The sequence below is a fragment of the Corvus moneduloides genome, chromosome 16, assembly GCF_009650955.1.
Source record: "Corvus moneduloides isolate bCorMon1 chromosome 16, bCorMon1.pri, whole genome shotgun sequence".
NCBI classification, from domain to species: domain Eukaryota; kingdom Metazoa; phylum Chordata; class Aves; order Passeriformes; family Corvidae; genus Corvus; species Corvus moneduloides.
In genome coordinates, this window is record NC_045491.1 from 11,095,674 (window position 1) to 11,116,119 (window position 20,446).

General features: G+C 36.1%; 1 protein-coding gene across 2 annotated transcripts in view; it reads right to left on the reverse strand.

Moving 5' to 3' along the window:
• Window positions 1–20,446, reverse strand: part of PARN (poly(A)-specific ribonuclease) — a 48,812-nt gene that overhangs the window by 1,500 nt on the left and 26,866 nt on the right. For both annotated transcript variants that reach the window (XM_032125974.1, XM_032125976.1), the window contains exons 21-23: window positions 17,711–17,785; window positions 7,290–7,479; window positions 1,001–1,194 (exon numbers count right to left, since the gene is read on the reverse strand). In XM_032125974.1, coding sequence (XP_031981865.1) covers window positions 1,001–1,194; window positions 7,290–7,479; window positions 17,711–17,785 — 459 coding nt within the window. The remainder of the gene's footprint in view (window positions 1–1,000; window positions 1,195–7,289; window positions 7,480–17,710; window positions 17,786–20,446) is intronic.

Below are 20,446 nucleotides of genomic sequence, written 5' to 3' on the forward strand. Positions count from 1 at the left end.
CCAAATCAGGAGAAAGGATGCTTGGTATATAATAGCACTTTCTGGATAAAAGCTGCTAGTGCAGATATTGAAATGAAGCTTTAATTATGAATATTTGAATATACTTCAATGCAGGCAGTGCTCCAGATGACTAATATGGTATGGTCATCTGGACCAAATTAAGATAAGACAATTTTTATTATAGTCCAATTTCTGCAAGAAATTATTAACAAACATTGAAATAGAATCAACAATAAATGGATCAATAAAAATAAAATCTTTTGAAGTTTAAATTCATGTGACCTAAGGTTAGTTATTTCCTGGTTTTTGTACAAGCTAATAACTCACAAAAACATTACAAAAAATTAACAGGTGAAACATCATCATATGATTGTAGCCTGCCTGCATTTAGTCAGACATTCACTTCCAAATATTTTGACTAACAAAATATATAGGTATTAAAATCTGAAAACACCCACCTTCACTTCAACCCTAGGTGAAAAGTCTTCAGCCAAATAAATCACAATAAAGGTTATGGCTACAAACGCCACACAGAACATTGCATGTATTAATGCATACATCAAAACAGAGTGCCTTCAATTTTGCTTATGACATGCAAAACACATTGAGTAACTTTAACTACAAAGTCACATTAAAAAATGTTAAGAATAGCTAAAAAAATATTCAAAAAGCTTTCTTTTAAGGAAGAAAGTTAGCAGAAGTAATAAAACAACTACATTCTGATTCCTTTCTTTGGTTGGTGTCAGACTGGGTTTTCATTGGTTTTGAGTTTTTTGGTTTGGAGTGAGTTCTTTGCTTTTTGATGTTGTTTTGGGTTCGTTTGTTGAGTTTTTTCACAATTTTTGTATGATGCCGTCTTCAGTTTCAAGAAGAACTTGGAATGTAAAGAAGTACGTTACTGCTCGAAGTGAAGACTTTCAAGAAAACATTTTCAGTTCTGTTCAGGCCTAGGACACTTTCAAACAGAAAAGAAAACCATGTGCATGAACATTGCACTTACCTGCTGGAACTTGCTCTGTCTTGATCTTTTTCAACTTTTTGGGTCTCTTCTTACCATCTGGAAGGGACTCTGCACAGGAGTCTGCCTGATCATTTTCTGGACCTTGGCCTTCTCCCTCTTCCATATCATCAGAACCAGTTTCTTCCTCAATAGGACTCATGCTTCTCTTTCCCACTGTACTGGTACCTGTAAAACTGGAACACAGAAGAAAGATGATCATGAAAAGTCAAGAGTAACTATTACATAGGTACACGTTGTTGTACATCTATTAAATGCTTATGAAGGTAGAAAAATAAACTGTCATAAGTGGTGTACCATGAAATTACATTACCTGGAAGATCTGACTTCCATAAATTTACTATCTAATCCAATCTTATGTAGATCAAGGTATTCATTCTTTGTAGTATCGATATCTCAAATTTAGCTGCTATTCTGATGAGATCACTCATCTGAAATGTAATTAAATCAGTTCTCTATCCCTGCACAGTTTTACATTTTATTCTCATAGTTATGCAAGCTCTTGTAAAGCACTGTCAATAGACACCAAATTACGTACAACTGAAGCCTGAAAAGCACATCTTGATATTGAAGGATTCTACATGCTAACTTCATCCTCTCTCCTGGAACTACAAGTAGTTTTAAAAGCATTTCTATATAAAGGTAGAGAAAACCATCAAGCTCCATATAAAAACTTTAAATCCGGCTTTAAGAGTCCTATTATTCGTGGGGCTGGTAAAATAAAAAGCACAAAAAATTGCACACTCATTTCATTAGCAGCACTTGAATGAAGCCTGACTAACACAGTATAAAGATGAACTTAGAGCTCCACTTCATTCGGCGCACACCGGAATAACCCTGGGTAGGCTTTCGTTCCACTGGAATGCTATTGTTAAACTTCCTTAAAAGACAAATGACAATATTAAAACCAAATTAGCATGAGTATAATAAAGAATGCAGTAGCAAGGGGGCTAATTAAAAAACAGTTCCCATTATGAACCTCTAGATATGTAAACACCAGCTACTTAAATGTCTAATATAACGCTTTTAGAACAACCAATTAAAAAATGTAGTTTTAGACTTATAAACTTCCATTTTTAAATTAGAACTATACAACATGGCTGTATGCATCTAAGCCATGTTCAATCCTGTGAGTTAAATAAATATTAATACTAAGTTATAAAACAAAGCCTTACAAGGTATTTTTTTTCTTTTTAATCAACAGCAGGGAATTATGGTGTTTCAATAAGGTTTCAGCCAAAGGAAGAACTGTTAAATTTTGTAGTATAGTTTTGGCTTTGAAATGGAATTTTTTCAGCTGAACATTTTGCAACTTAAAACAGACTCTGTCTGGGATGTCCAAAGGCAATAAACAAAGATGAAACATATGATTACATCTCATGCTCTTGCTTCCACTTTAGGAGCACAAACACCATTTACTTTGATGAATAGCTGGTTTTTGCTCCAAACATTCACACACAGAAGGCCTTCTTGCATGATTTCTTACAAATCATCATTGTGAGTCATACCACAACTACCACCAATAAAAAGATGGAAGCTAAAAAGCTGGATAGAATTGTTAATCCTATGTACACACTTCAATATTGCAAAACAGGCAAAAACTAGGGTCAGAAAGAAAAAAGTCTAGGGAAGAAGGAGTATTTAAGAAATGAAAAACTACTATTTTTAAAAAATATAGTTTAGAAAAGCCTGTAAGAATTCTACTTTGGGGAAAGCCATTCTGAAAAATACATTAGGAAGAAAAAACTCAGGAGCCATAAATTCTGATCCCAGGATTTCTTCAGACGTATGAGGAGCACTTGGCTCTCAGGAGGGAACTTGGACTCACGGTAGGAAGAAGATCCCTTCTTGAACGGTCTCATGGCTGAATTTACCTTTTTCTAACTTATGACTCTCACGAAATTATTGCAAATAAAGAGAAACAAGTTCTTGACCATCAGTGCACATTTAGCTGGGTACCAAAGTACAACATAAAAATTAATTTTAGGCCTTATGGTCCTCCTGCAGATATCTTAAGGGGAAAAAAAAACCCACCACCAAAAAGTGGCAGTACAAAATAAACATATTTTATAATGAAGAACCATTGACTTCTTGCTTTCTCCCAAAATACTAATTTTATTTTATATTCATTTATTGATTGCATGGCTTCTAAAGGTGAAAGGCTTAATTTTTTTACATCTTTTTCTTCTTTAACCTAAAATAAGATTCAAGATTACAGCAACATTATTTATGCACTTAGTAGTAAATGAGTATGGTTGCATATACGAGCTAGAGCACCACTCAGTTCACTTTTCTAATTGTAACACTTATTTTGGATGTGTCCACATATCTGCCTCAACTTCCTGATTCAGCTGAGAAACAACTGAACAAAGTTAAAGATTTAAACACAATAATAGCCTCAGTCGTTGTCCAATGCAGACAGACTTCTTTTATGATCCTCAACTGTCTGGATACCTGAACCATTCAGAGACACAGATTTACACCATCCTCTAACTACGTAACACCTGTACAACAGCTATCCAGGCAAAAACTGTATTTATTTTCTAGAGAATCTATTTCAAGAGGTACTAAATAGCAGCAATCCAACTAGTACCACGGTAATTAAATTGAAAGAATCAGCAAGTGGAGGGGGGCAAAAGATAGGAAAACAATTATGATCATGTAGCATTGAACATTTTCTGTTTTGGGAAAGCATATCTGAGTTTTAAAAGAAACACTTCATCACAACAAGGCATTTGAAACTGGCCTGGATATATGTGGAACTACAAATAAATTTCACTTACACAGAAACCTAAGTTCTCTTGACACTCAAAACAACATTGAGGGGTGTAGGGAGTAGATACTGATCCATCATAAAAATCAGTCATTTCAGCTTAAGAGCAGGTGAAATCACCTGAAATAACACTACAACACAGGAATACTACAATAATTTGCTTGCAATATTTGTTATCTATACCCTTAATACCTCAGCTTCTGCCAATTATTATTCTTCAGTGGGTAATAAACCACTATAAACAAACATTTCTGTAAAAAAACAAAAGAATCATCGGTAGAAACACTTGAACATTCCAAAAATTAGATAATCTTTGGCAAAATGAAGACATTCAAGGAAGTGGTGCTACAAACAGCACCCTGACTTGACAGAAGATGCAGCATTCATAGTTTTAGATAGAATATTTGTAAGGCAAAGTGATGTATCCCTTTCCTGTACTTCATACGAGTCTTTTGCCATTGGCCTTATCCTATTTTACTACTCCTAGATGATGATTAGGAGAATAAATAAGTACAAATACAGCAGGACACCTAGTTTTCCATAGAGCATACCCTATTTGACTTTTCCTGCTATGGTTTAACACTATTTTGCTAAGGAAAAACTTGAAGCCATGCATTTAACAGTCATGGCAGAGCTGGCAGGCAGACATTTGCTAAGCACAACATAGCCAGTTCCATCTGTTTCCTAAGTGTGTTCTGAATAGCAATAGCTTTAGACAAGGGGATCTTACTTACTATTTGAAGTTTTGTCAAATGAAGCAGTTTTTCCTCTACTTCTCCATTGTATATCAATAATTAGGCATATTTCCATTGAAATAAATTTTTCTATTTAGCAGTAGTATTAAGTTACATGCAAGGAATATATATTAATTATAAATAATTTTACCTTGTGACTGCTACTAATAAACTTTATTTTCTGAAGAGAAGGTCCTCTACAATATAGGACTACAGTTTTATCAATAAGACAAGAATTAAAGAACCTTTGTTACATATTTATCAATCTGTCAATTTAAGACAAAAGTTCCTCACAAGAAATACCCAACAACTTCCTTACTCTATGAAAAAGTAGCCAGGACATATTGTCATCATGGAGACAAGCAGCTATTCTGCAGCTGTGCTCCTTGGCAGAAGCTGATGCAGCAAGCTTATTAAATAATAAATAAATAAAGGATGCAGTAACATGAAGCTATTATAAGGGATCAGCTGCTAGATACATCACAGTACTGAGTGCTCAACTAGATATGACTTCAACTAATCTGGACAAACATACACATTTATACATGCATACACATATAAATCTGTCCTAATTGTTTATATAAATATTGATATTATATTTTACATAAAATTATTATGGAATATATAAAATATAAATATTTTATATACCTTTATATATAAGTATTTTTATATACCTTTGTCTGGAAAAATAAAGTGTTCATCTTGAGTGACATGAAATACCATGGTTTGCAGTTCCACATTCTATCTAATCAGATTACACTTCAGAGGAAACATTTACAAAATATAAATTGACAAAAGAATAAAATATAACTAGTAGCAAATAAAAATAAATTAAGAAAAACATGTCAAAAGACCTGCATGAGAAGGAATTTGGGACAGAACCAAATCACTTTATTAATGGAATAATAAAAGAACAAAAATTTATGTAACACCAATTACAAAAGAAGATCTCTCAACAAAATAAAGGCTGCTATCCAAGGATATCAAAATGTTGATCATGTAAAAACAAAAAGCTACTTGTAGAATTTTTTAACACTAGATGAAAAAATATATTAAAAATTTTCAAGGAGAGTAGGAGGATTGCTTAGACAAACAACCCTTTGGGGTATGTCAAACTTTTAAGGAAAGAATTTACTGAAAATTTTGTTCAGCAATTTTCCAAATTACACATTTGTGTGGACCTTAAACTTCTTTGCAAGACAACAGCAAATCAGCTTTCTGTATTTCCTGTTCTCCATAAGCTGCCACCGTTACCATCTGACAGGAACCTGTGAGGTACCCAAAACCCAACGCTCATTGAGAGGAGACACTTCCTCTGGCAGAAACAAAACTAGGACTTAGTATTTCTTTGCAGCAAACTCAAGGAGCAGTAAGTGTTTCCACACTGTTTAATAGTTTACTGCCTTAGTTACAGCCCTAAGCCTTAGCCACGTGCAGGCTAGTGCCAGGACAATCCTTAAAGCTCCTCAGCTCCTCACAGCATGTACTCTCCACGCTTCCTAAGTACAACAGTTCAATTAAACTAACTTTATTTCATATGGACTTTATCATCAGCTTCCTCCATATGTTTTTTGGAATCAAACATGTCTATAGCACATTTAGAATTCCCACCATGACAAAAGCCATGAACATCTGACAGCTGGCCAAAATACACACCTGCAAAATCATAAGGTCATGAGAAGAACAGAAAAAGTTCAGCAAATTTGTTACACAACAGATTAACATTTACAGGAAGATATAATGAGAACTAGAACTTAATGTAACATTTCCAAGAAAGATAAAGCAGAAATACCTCAGCACCGGTTTTATGACCACCATATTTGGTTTGTCTAACTATGGAGCAGGGAAGAAAAGGAGAAACAAACCCCCCCCCAAACGAAACCAAAACATAAGCTTAGAGAAATGTAACTTATACACTCTACTTAAACTAATTCTCATATAGAATTGATGGAACTGGGGGGACAGTGCAGGAGAAGGGAGGGGGGAAGAATGCCAATAACTTGATGGGTTATTTATACAATCATATTAACACTGAAAAACTCTTCACATGCTCAGCTACACAGATGACTGAGAAAAAAGCTACCTGTTACCATCATATCCAAAACCTGTCATTAATATCAGAAAGTAAAAATGGAACAAGAAATACACACAGCAACACAGGAAACATACTGTACCAGAACCAAAAGTGGCATGTCCTGACTTAATTTTGCCCCTAAATAACGAACTAAAACCTTTTTCAAGTTTTATACTAGAAGTTTAACACCATGCAAGTATCATCATTTGCTATCCTGTTTCTGAAGCATATGGACAACTTCATCAGGACTGCTCTAGAAGGGAATTTATACCCTTCTTTGTGGCACTATTATCACCACAGAAAGTCCAAAACCAACATGGTCTTTACAAGGATATATGATGACAGCTAAGTATCCACATGACACAAGCCATCTACAAGTGTCATATGAATAAAGAAAATAATTTTTTTATTTTGGTTATACGAAATGGTGCTGCTACATCAAGCTCAGAAGCTGTGATGCAACCTGCCCTCAAGATCCCAGAATTTAGAAATCTGTCTAACCACATTTGTGATGAAATTCCCTCTGTTCCTTTACCTATAATCTTGTGATAGCTGATACACCACTACTGATTTATATGCAAAGAAATACATACAGAAAAGTGTCCTGTGTTAGTTAAGAACTACCTGAAAATTGTTAGATTTTGAATAGAAGTGCAGTAAGAACATGAGCTGGCAGCACAGACATCTCACCTGTTAACGCAGTAGTATCGACTCGGGGAAACGTAAGGTGTGCACTGGGTTTTTAACCTCTTCCTCTCCATCTCCTTCCAACTATCTTCTGTACATTTTCTCTTGGCCTGTTTTTCTTCATGTTTTTTCTCCACATATTCTGCATATGTCTGGATCCTATAACTTTCAGCATACCGGCTGGTGTTTACAGCTATGGAGAAGAAGGATGATGTTATATACAAAACACTTAAATGACAGCATGCCCTCTCCTGAAATAACTTGTTTTGAAAAGCAGAAGGCTGCAAGCTATTTGTTCTGTTCATAAAACACTTTTTAGTTCCATTGTTAGCAATTAAAAAACAAACCAAAACAAACCCAAAATGCCATGCTCTCCAAAAGTCACTCTCTCTGAATTAGATGCTCAAAGCTCTTCTCAAAGTCAGACTTTGTGCAAAAAGAGTTAAATCTGCTTAAGACGTTTCTTTTAAATTAGAAACTATCAATTCTTTAGTCGTAACCCTCTTCCAGATTGCTTGCTGGCAAGAAAAGATTTCCAGGATTTTTTCCCTTTTAGTCTCATTACTTAACCCAGCAGGTTTATTTTGCAAGTCTGCCAGGAAAAGACGACATTTGCAAAGCCTTTGCCAAAACTCTGTTTGATTGCTGTGAAACATAAGCTTATTTGAGCTGCATTTTTGGTTGCACAAGATATCCATGGAAGAAGCACTTAACTAATAGCCAGCTGTTCCATCCTTGTATCTTTCTGATGTCTGATCTCCCTTCAACTAAAAAAGACTGCAAGTTCAAGGTAGAAAGATTTCTGTCAATGCAAAATTAGAAGCACTTCAAAACTAAAGACAAAAACTTTCACTGCCTCCACTCAGTAACAATTTAACAACATTCCTTCAAGTCCCAGCATCTTCACAGCTCTCAGCCTTTAGTCTGTGAGCCAAGCTCTGGCCTGATGCCATCCCTGTAACAGACGAATCAGCAAATTAAACTGACAGTCAACTGGTGTCTTCTGCTGCTTTCAGCCTAGCTCTCTGAAAGAAAGTATTGTAAACCAACCAGTAAACCAGTTTAAATGTAAAACAAAACAAACCGCCCCAAACCTCAGATTGTTTTTTTGCACATTTTAAAATACTGCAATTGTAGTGGAGACAAAATCCTGATATTATTATGCACTTTCAATTTTTTTTGAGCAATTTCAGATGCATATCCAACTTTTGGATTCTAGCTGAGCTGTTTGAAATACAGGTATTCTGTGCTACGTCTGGTGCAAATGAAATGGCAAGCTCCAACATCAAATTTCAGAAAAAGTGAGGAGGATGGAAGTACGTGTTTTTTTCTCCTCTTTCAGGATGGATCATCTATTCTGTATATTTGCTGTGTTACAGTGAAATGAGTTATCCATAATACCTGCCATGGTATATAGATGCTGCTGTTCAATGTCTGTAATGCACATAAAACCAGGCAAGAGTGTTGTCTATTTACTTTTAATTCCAAGTACAGATATCAGTAGTTATGATTAACAGCCCCATGAGATTGTTGCACTAACCAACAAGTGTCAGACATACCTCCTTTCACCCCCCTTCTATTTGTTTTGAACTGTGAAGTTACAGGATCTGTAAGAATTAGGACAGTATTTATTGCCCATGAAGTTATGCTGCAGGCATCATGAATGAATTAATAAGGCTCACTGGAGTTTACTCCATGCCAGCTGACATTCCTCAGGGTAAAATTTGTTTAGTTAAACTCAAGCATGTTTTTACTTGCTAAAATCAAGCACAAAGTTACCATGGATCATCTGATACATACTCATTTGTTAAAACACAATAACATTATTTGTTTTGCTACAAGCTATGAACCAAAGTTATGGGTCTGCCATTTAATTTCCCAACAAACTCAGCCCTTTTTTAGGAAAAAAACCAAACCAAATCATTTGAGGCCTAAAGGTAATTCTAAAATAAATCTGTGCAAGAGTCAGTATTTTTCAACAAAGACAACCCTGCTTTCTTGAAATATGGCATGTATTTTGCAGCAATCCATTCTTATGGCACATACACACACAAATATATGTATATACACATATAACATATATATTCGATATAAAAAGTTATGTGCTGAATAAATTGTTCCATCATTGAACAACTGAAATGAAGGCATATGGAGAAGTCTAAGGAGCCACACAAATAAATAAATCTCTCATGGTCTTGAATTAAAGAGCAGCTCCCTGTATGAGTTTAATACATTTGCTGATACTTTTTTGATAAATGCTGTCCATATTGCCTAACAAAGCAAATACAGTTACGTTGTTCTGCACTCCCAGCAGAAGAAATGCATTACTAGAATGCTCTGTGAGTTCTAAAAAGCTGAAGAGAACTCAGGGGGGCTATTTACTTATTTCCTTAAATTGTAAGAGATGAGAAAAATCTTTCTGTGAGAAACCTGACCTAGTTACCAACACCACATGGCTGCCATTTCACATTACTTGCAGCCCTAAAGTTTGTGTCTCATAGCAGAATAACAGTAATTGCAAATTATTTTAGGAAAAGCATTTCTAGAGGATGGCACCTTCCCTTGTTACTAGGGAAGACATTGAACAGGCTGACCATCATTGAGTGGTCCAAGAGGAATGTGTACAAAGATACCCTTTTGCCAAGTCCTTGCTTTTATGCAGAGCAACATCCTGACAGATGGACACTGACAATATTAAGCCTCTTAATAAATAGACAAATATGTTGGTGAACTGTGTAGGTAAAAGAAAAAGCCACAATATACAAATACAATAAACACACAGAGCTATACAGATTAAGGCTGCAATACTAAACACTTAAGCTTATGAAATACTGAAGTAAAATTTCACCTGTGAAGCCTTTAAGTGACCTCTGTATCGATGCTGCATTAATCTTATCTGATTATGTTCTACTTAAAACATGGGACCATTGCCGCAGCCAGAGCAACAGTGTGAAATTAGTGAGCAGCTAAGTTAGTGTTTTGTTTTACTCTCAATACTCACTGTATGGTTCCACAGCCTTATTTATTGACTACTAGGGCTATTCATGCCATGTAACAATCATGATGCTTGCCATGATGACAAAAGTGCACATGTATAGTCCACTATTTCAAAGTAAAACTCAGGAGTGGAAGCAGCAGTGCTGTGTGCCTATTTTATACACAGAAAGCAGAAGACTCAAGATCCCAAATTAGAAGGCATCTTTTTAATTAACCTAAATGGAATTAAAGTGTCCCCTATAGAACATTCAGGGCTGAGCTCCTCCACAGCAAATGTACAAACATATTCCCAGAGAAGCCATAAATCCTAAAGAAACAGTACATGATCACATAACCGTGGACATTATCAAGGCATAAGCAGAATTCAACTACATTATGTTAAATATTAGTGAAATTGTCATTGTAATATTAATGGCCCTTTTTGTTAGCCTATATACAGTTTTCAGTCTTTCAAGCATACCTGGACAATTTCTGCTGCAAGGCATCAAAATGTTAACACACATGACTAATTAGTTAGACCAGAGTCTCTTAAGTATACTTGATAATAGGAACTATCTGCAGGCTGTACCCAAACTGGTAACACCAATTTGTACATGGTGCTGCTCATCCCTTTGTTTTCCTCTCCTGTATCAGTTTAAGATTGAAGGTGCCTAAAAAAGAGTGTTGTACAAAGGTGGTCATCTCTCTTGGTATCTGAATGCAGAGCAAGGAGCAGTATTAATGCAGTGACAAAGCAGCTCTTCACCTTGCAAAGGAGGATGGCAAGTTAGACAGCAAAGCAAAATGAGGTTTTAAACCTCCATGCTGGATAACAGGGGAAAATGCACAGGTAGTCTGAAAGAAAATGGTTTTACAGAAGAAAGATAAAGTACTAAGTACAAAGCATGCCAAAGAAAGAGGAAGGATCCTTATGCAATGCTTAAACTTAAAATATTTCCCTCAACAAAAAAGAGAGATGATAGTGTAAGTCCACTGAGACATTTCATGCTATGCACATGTATGTAGATTGCTCTAAAGGACTTTAACTCCCTTACAGATGAAGTTATTTAATTACTGAAAGAATTCAAGCTACTTAACCTTTGCACCCTGCTAATTACCTCAGTAATTAATACATTTCACAGCTTTTGTTTCAACTCATTTCAAAAAATCCAAATCAAACGAAAAGGCAGTCACAAGACTTCCAATGTTAAGAAAAAGCCCTGTTCGAACTTACGGAGGACAAAGGGCATTTGGGGTTTGGGGTGGTTTTTTGTTTGTTTTGTTTATTTATTAGCTGATGAGAAAAAAATACAGCTGCAGGTGCCTTAAAGGCAAGTCTATAATCTGTCCTCTTAATATCACATCAGTAGTGCTAGATGTTGTAAAATAGCTATCTCTAATATGATTTATACCACAGGTTCCACCGTAATTCAGTAATTCATTTTCCTGCTGCAGTTGAGATTCCTGAACACCACAAGCTGAAATTCACCACATCTCAATCCCTGCATCCACTACAGAAATTATTTTAAATAAACACTAGAAAATTTTTACTCCCAGGATTGCTAGTGAAGTGTTCATATCTGTGTACCTACAAATTAAAAGCGTAATGTGTTTAGAACATTTCCATTCTAGTCAGAAATTCTCCATGTCTATTATTACTCAAAGCTCAGAGAGCTCAGACCTGCAGGACTTTCACACAGAAATGGGCACAGTCTGGCCCCACAGCTGATTTCACCTTGGTACCAAATGGGAGTACCCTGTGCTTTGCTCCCTAGCCACTGCTCCAAACCACCTGGTCCCACTCTTTTAAATACCTCCAGGGATGGTGACTCCACTGCTTCCCTGGGCAGCCTGTTCCAATGCTTGACAACACTTTCAGTTAAGAAATTTCCCCTAATATCCAACCTAAACCTCTCTTGGTGCATCTGGAGGCCATTTCCCCTTGTTCTATCGCTTGTTACCTGGGAGAAGAGACCGACCCTCACCTGGCTATAACCTCCCCTCAGAATGTATCTGGCATGAATTTCACATTAACTTATTGCTGAGTACACAGTCACATGAAATGTAATTTTTCAGACTTTGGGTAATACAGAATCTACTACGTGCACTTTCCCCAAATTCAGTGAGGAGGGACTGATACACACACAATCTCAAATTACTTTTTAGATATTTAAACTGTGGTGGTAAGCACTCATGCTAAATAAAAGGCTCTATAGTAAACCTCAGAGAACACTTATAAACCATAAAGTCCAGCCCTGTCTGAGAAACTCAGAAGTTCAGAAAGATTAACGATTTAAACACAAATCACTGAAAGGCAGTCACAATTCCAGCTGCTGCACCTGCTTTAGTCCATTGCTCCCCTGCTGTCTGAATGCACTGGGCTTCTCAATGCCGAGAGGAAGAAGATATCCTGCACACACTAAATTCTATATGAGCTCATGTATCAGGGCACCAACACATGGAATAACTTAACATTACTTCAATGCTTGCCATTTATGACAAGCAGTTGCTTTCCATATGTATTTAAAATTTCAGGTTAAGTATATTTACTGCATTTTAAACCAGCAAGAAACACATTCTCAGGAAGATTCTCAGGTTAAAATTACTTCAAAGTTGAACCAGTGGTCTTAAAATACTGCAGAAGTTATTCATAACGAAAATAGAGATATTATTAAACTGCACCTAAGCCTTAGGTAAAGGGAATTAAGTGCACGTGTTGGCTGCTAACGGAAAATAATTGAGGTGTATTTTTGAGGTACCATTGATAAATTTGTCCATTATTTTCATTAACATATAATCATGTAAAATGTCTCAGAAGCCCAATTTTATTTTCAAGCACTTTAAAACTTTAAACATATTTATAAGACTTGCCCATGTTTTAAAAATTAACCCATTCCAAGTACCAGTGGTTTTTAAGAGTACATTTTAGATGGCCTATAAAGACTCCACAAGCGCAAAGACATCTACAGGAACCTCCCTTTAAGAGTCTATCAAGGTTCTTTTTAGACCAGCAACCTGAACAGTCGAAGTTGGATGACAACAAAATTCAAGGAAACCATGAAAAACAAGAGCTTAACATCAATTCAAAGCATTCACTGAGGACTCTCAAAGTTAACTGCACAGAACAGTTGAGGGGCTGAAGTGGTTGAAACACAAATACTTCAGGTTATACCAACTTATTCATTAAAATAAAATACTGGGCTTACTTGACAGTTAAGACAAGCTGAAGTCTCTCCCATTTTTCCCACCATTTCCAGACTATTTGGATGAAGTCTAGACCCTTGTAAGTCACAGGATCATTGAAACAGCACTTACTCCATATAAACCTCTCCAAATGAAAGGCCAACTTTATAAACACACAAAGCTGAACAGAATCCAAAGGCAAACTTATCTAGCAAGACAGGAATCTTAAGAGCCAGAAGTTGTAAGCCAAAAGTTAGTTCTGAAGTTTCTTGTGTTCATCAGCTCTAAGAGTGCACAGTGTTTATCTTTTACCACACACTTCACAAGTACGTGCTTCACATTTGACAGAAATGCTGAGACCACTTGCAGTGCAACTTGGCAACAGAAAGTTTTGTCTCCCAGATGTCCAACTAAAGGAATATCAACCATTTAATCAATTCTTTTTAACTACCTACTTTGAACAGCAAATCCCAACAGAACATAGATTGTGTTTACTGCCCATTATAGTTTTCAGGTGCTTATAGCCTGGAAATCAGTTTACAGCACAGCATATTGCAAAAAGCTAGACAAATTAGAGCCATTTAAACCGCCACTGTCATTAACCTGTTACTGGCTTTAAGATGACATTGTGGCAGTCCAACAGTAAGAGTGACACAGAGCCCACTGGAAGCCAAGAACCTTCCCCTGGCAAGGATCAGGTCCAGCTGGCACGGACAGGCACAGCAGGGTGACTGTGCAACTGTTCCCTTGCATTTGTCAGGCTGCAGCTTCCACTTCAAGCTATAGAGAGCAATCTGATTTTATACAAGGACAAACCTTTTCTATGCATAATAAATCGGAGAGACTGCCAATGTGTGAGTGCATGAATAACCAAATAAAGTGAAGATTCTTGGACATTACTATAAGCAGCAAAATGAGAAGTTTATGGCATTTGACTCTTGTTTCCCAAGGCTTCTGGTTTGTGCGTTTTAAGCATGCCATATCCAGTTGGAAAGTTAGAAGCAGCTCCAAAATTGCCCATAAAAATACTGCCCTTTTCCCTACTTAGTTTTTCAGAGGAAAATAAGTGGAAGAGGAAACAAGTCTTTCTATATTATGAAAGATTCATAGGTCCTTCAGGGTAACACTTTAACAATTAAAAAATTGGAATGCATATTCTCCCTGGCCACATAAACACTACTGATTACCACATGAAATTTGAGGAGCTGCTCATTAGCTGAATTCAGCTAATCAAATGTATATTTCATAAATAGAAAATCTAATGGACCAATGTTATATCAATCAGTTTTGGACTAGGTTTTAATGGTTACCATCCATGATATTACCTAACTCAGGAACATTGTTTTAAAGAGCACTGGGGGATGAAGAGATACATTTTATTCCCTACACACTCAAAACGGATTTTTGAATCTGTGAGAAATCCAATACATTCACAGGGTACTGATGAAGAAGTTTTTAGCCCATTTAAAATACTGAAGCCAGGGGAGTTAGAAGCAACAGAAACAGCATAGCATAGCAGAAACAGCTTATGCAAAGTGCCACATTTTGAGAGGTCTGCTAAAGGTTAAGCATGATAATTAATTATTTGAAATATGAAAGACAACTATCACAATTTCAATACTACCCTTAGACACAGTTACACAAAACTAGTAGTACAGACAAATCATATTTCAAGTTGTCTTGTAACATCTATGAAGCTGAATAAAATTAAAAGGCATTGGAGATAAATTGTTAAAAAACCAGGTAGATTCACTAACTGGTTATCTTGAGCATGCACATCAAGGGAGGACAGCAGATCAGTCTTTAAACGATCTGCTGTTCAAGTCTCTAACTTTATGTTAGTTCAGACAAATATCCAGTATTTGATCACTGCTGCAACAGAGAAATAAAGACACCTCCCAGGTATGAACTGGGTTTCAGAATCTGATAGACCCAGAATCACTTAACGCTCCATGCAGATAATTACAAAACCAGTCCCATTTTCGTTGCTTTTTCACACACCAGTTCCTTATTATAAAGATGCAAAGTAAGTCTGGATGTTTTTACAGTGCTTAAGACTCATCTATTATGGAAATCTGAACACTTTAGGGGAAACTTCCATACACTCTTCATGTCCTTGATCCATTTATGTCCCACAGATGTTTTTGTTGCACTCATGTTTTCTTAACTATATGTATTAATACCAGCTCAAAGTCAGAAACCTCTCTAAGAGGTAAGCATAGAAGCACACCTGTAGCAACATCTTGCCTTGTATTCATATTGTTTCACAGGCCCCCAAGGCTTTTTATAAAGTCCAGAAGATGCAGACATTTATATAAACAGGTTAATAAACTGGCCACAATTATTAGTTTTTTCTAGGTTCTTCACTTAAGCACATCTCGCTAAATCACAAATACAAACAGTGACTTTTATTACCTAAACAGTTCATTGAAGAATTTAAGATCAGGAAATGGAATAACAAAATTGATTTTATGATGTATTTATTACAGAAAAAAAACCCCAAGCCAACAAAATACCAAGAATTTTAAGCAATTTTACAGTAAAAATCACACAATTTTTGGTAATTGAGGTTGCTATAGTTTATCAGCTTGGTTGGCTCACTGCTTTCAGTATATGAGCTTCCACTAACCTGATTTCATAAAAACCTATGAAAGACTATAATCACTTGAGCTTTCAAACAAATAACGTTTCCCAGCACACAGGCCACAGAACAAGCCTCCCTGTTTGTCAAAACAGAAAAAAAGACACAGAACAGTGCCAGAAAGATTCAGTTTCAGTATTTTGTAGACATTCAGTTTTTTCCAAAATATGTAGCTGCTATAATGAAAACAAGAAAAAAAACAAAACCAAGCCAAACAACAGAACAATAACAACAAAAAAAGTAGTGGTGATAATGTATATGCCAAGCATTTACACAATGGCTAAGTAACTGAGGTGACAGCAATGGCAAATTTACTGTAGCACCATCTAGGAAGGCTTTATTTGACATAATTCTTTATCTGGAACTTCTCATTAGAAGTTATAACATTCTTACATCTATATGTAGATGAAGAAACAATGACTCTTGCTGCTATGGAGCAACTGCTGTAAGGAGGCTGCTGGTGAGCTCTCAAAATCCTCTGCAGAGCTAGGAATGTATTAGGAAGTATGATAAACACTCCCAGGATGTTAATAAGGAATTAGAGAGATGCACTGATTGTGCATCCAGACCCTGAAAGCTTCTCTATTTGAGCTTAGTAAGAATAGATGATGGTCAACTCAGTGTGGTTTTCTAATCTGTTTTATTCATTTTTAGAACTTAATCATGGGAATTCTTTCTGTATAGCTCTTAAGTGCAACAAGACTTCAGCCAGTTAATCAGAAGTGCTACATATATTGCTGTTCTCACTGGCTCCACAGCATTGGGTGCAAGTGTTTCAGTAAGTGGGGATAACACCACCAGAACATATCCCACATGGATCATCTATAATGGCCTACTTCCAGCCAGTGCTCCCTGAAATAAGCGTATGGGTCAGTACTCAAATATATACCCAAAAGAACTACAAAAAACTACAGAAACTACAGAGCTTGTGGATTCAACTACAGTCAATCAAATATCTTTAAAGAACCCCATCCCGAAACACAAATAAACCACCCCCAAAACAACATAAAATCCCCAAACCACAAATAAACCCAACCTAAAACCCACACACACCAAAAAGACTGTCCTCCCACATAACTAATAGTAATATTTTCAAATGTTTAAATAAAAATTTAAAAACTTAGGTCTGGAGAGATTGCACATTGTTCATACACAGACTGTAAGCACATTAGCAGTCCATGCTCTTCTGACACTATTATTTTGCATGTGTTCTACAATGCATCAAAAGGCTTCTCACTGCTTTTGTTCCTTGCAAATATAAACCAAACTAAATGTGCATCAGTCCAAAGGGTATTTGGAGCCATAGACCACAAAAGACTTTGACAGTTCTACTCTGTGCAAAGTAACAGTAAAAAACCTCAATAAATACTGCACCAAATGAAGAAACCAGGACTACTCTACCTACAGGTTCAGGTACTTGGAGGATCATGGAATGAAACACAAAAATCTCATCCAAGTCCAGTTTGGGCTTGTCTTTGCTGCCACACGTGCTACTGCTATGGAAGTCCAGTTCCTCCAAGCAAGTCAGTGGTTTTGCCATCAGAGTCACAGACCCTGCTGGCTCACAGCATTCTGCAGGAGCCAGCTAAAGTCTTAATGCTAAAGTAAATTCAGTAACACTTACCTATTTGTACTTGCTCTGGCTGGCTCAATGAAACAAATGCTGATGTATCATCAATCCATGAAACCTGAATGTTACCTAGAAAAAGCAGAAGAAATTATTATGACCATTTTTATTTTAGACTCAGTCACAGATTTTTATCTGATGTGCCATGACATAAAAGAGCCAACTAAGAGTAACTTGCACCTCAGGCTTTTGTCCATAGGTGTGTAGTTACACACCCAGTTGCACAAGGGCCTGGAACTGTTCAGAAAATTAGGGCTGCACGTGCATCCTGTACACCCTCAGACCCTCCCATCCTCCCTTCATGGCTTCTATATAATTCTACTAAATAAATTGAAGACATTTTCTGGGAATTTCAGCCCTTTACTCAAATAAATAACAGCTCTCTGAGTGATGATAAATTCCAGTCAAGCAGCTGAGAGTAGGTAGAAGACTGATCACATCAACGGAGAACTCCAGTATCGGGACACTAAATCTTCAAACACTGGTTTGTTTGAATTCCACTATACATCATTTCCTGGATGTGAAATAAAAACTTAATTTGAGTCAATATGAGGACAAATGCACAAAATCATGGATCTCATTTGGAAGCTGTTACAATGGAACAGTGACTGGAAATAAGTTCCTCTATTCATTAAGCGTTAGTGCCTTTTCTATGTGAATGGCTTAAAATGTCACACTAGCACTAAAAGAGCTCATAATCAAACAAAAGCAGAGGAAAGGATTCCCATTCCAGACACAAGGTCTGAAATCCATTTACATCTCCTGTCCTTATCTAAGTGCTTTACTGTTAGTACAAGTCACATATTGAAAATTGGTGCCTTTTTTTCACGTAGACTAGAAAAATCAAGTTATATATAATGTTACACCACCATTTAACCTTCAGACATTACAAGGTTAAAAACAATGATGCAAAAGGGCTTAAAATACATTTGTTCTCAGTTGTTTAATCTATTGAAATCTAATTTAGTCTACAGGTTACAAGGTTATAGAAGTCTCTTCTGAAATCCAGCCAGATTATAAACAGATTTTCTAATTATAAGAAAATAAAAGCCTAGATAGATTTCGTTCACATGCTATACATTTGAGTAGCCAGCTATTTAGGAGTTTAAGTTATAATCATTTTGATCATTGCCAAAACCATAATTAATTCAGTATGGTTTCTGACATCTCCCTGTACTGAAGGGCTAAGGGTGACACCAAGATGAGCCTACACCATGAAGTTAGAATTTCTTTAAACATTTTTTAGGGCACATAAATTCAATTTCTAATAGTTCTGTCTTTGAAGAACATAGAACTTTGCTGCCTATGGGTAAGGGTCTTTACTGTAGGGAGAACATCCTTTTGGCAGGACACTAACTTTCACAATACAAGGAAAGCCTGATCTGACTCAGGACTGCAGCTCAAAACTGTAGTGCATTTGGCAGGACCCTGACACTGAGCTTCCCTTACAGGACAGAAATTACTGTACAAATTCATATTGCTCCACATGCATTGACAAGTCATTGCTCCAAAATTCTTCATGTATCAAGTTCTCCATTTCTGTATTACTAATTACAAAATTTTCTAAACAATTATTTGAGACATCTGAGACCATATTCTGTTATAACTCTGGAACACAGAAGTGCTGTTCAGATTGTGTCCCTTTCCTATATATACAGTTAATTAATTTCAATCTACCTGAGCAGACCGAAAAAGATCAGAAAGAAAAACTCTCCTGAATATCTTGCAATTATGCCCTCAGTGAAAAATAAGAAAGAACATCAGTGACAGACGAAAAAAAAAACCTCCTAAAGGAATTCAGCTACTATTCAATTGGACTTTAGCATCCATATTTTCACCAAAATACCAAATAAAAATAAATTAATAAAAATCCAACCTATTGGTGGCACATCATTTCAGTATCAGATCCTTATTCATTGTCGCAGAAAGGCTGCTACTCTCTATATGACCCCTGACTTTGTATTTTTGGCTAATAGAGGGTTTCAATGCCTGCCAACATATGGTGCCTTTATACTCATATTTATACATTTTAAATACAGAATTTAAAGAAAGTCAAACATTAAATAGCAGACACTGAGTTACAATCTGAAGTGAACCACAACAAATGCTCTTATGCAACTCTCCATGCTTAAGAGATGCTCTCTTCAGACTATGCCACGATTCATCATTATTAAGAAGTAAGAATTTAGGAGAGATAAAATTAGTAAATTAAATCATTCGGCAATGCTGCTAAGCACTCAGTAAATATTGTGCATTTCAAAAGTATGGTGAAATGCAAATAAAGACCTGGAAAGCAAATGCATCTGTACCTGCAGTACAATATTTAGCAATCACTAGAGCCCCGTGCCAGCTCACTGCAAGGCCAGTCCAGTTAAGCCATGGACAGCAATGTAATGGAATACCAGCTCTAGAGAAATAAACCAAGAAACTTCTCTCTCTGCACTTCTAGAATACATCAAGAGTCTTCAATACTTTGAAGAATGCCACTGGCAGACTACGACATGAAGGTGCAAGTAACATATATTTCTTCTATAAATAAATATGAAAATTCTCTATGTATCAACTCAAACATGCAAACAAGATTAAATCCACAGAATAAAATTATACTGATGGATTACATCACTGAAGCATTTTCCTTTTTATACTCAGTTCTAATACATTTCCTACATGGCTTTTACTGGTAATTAAGCAGTAGCTTTTATAATACTTTGATAATATGAGTTTCAATTAAAA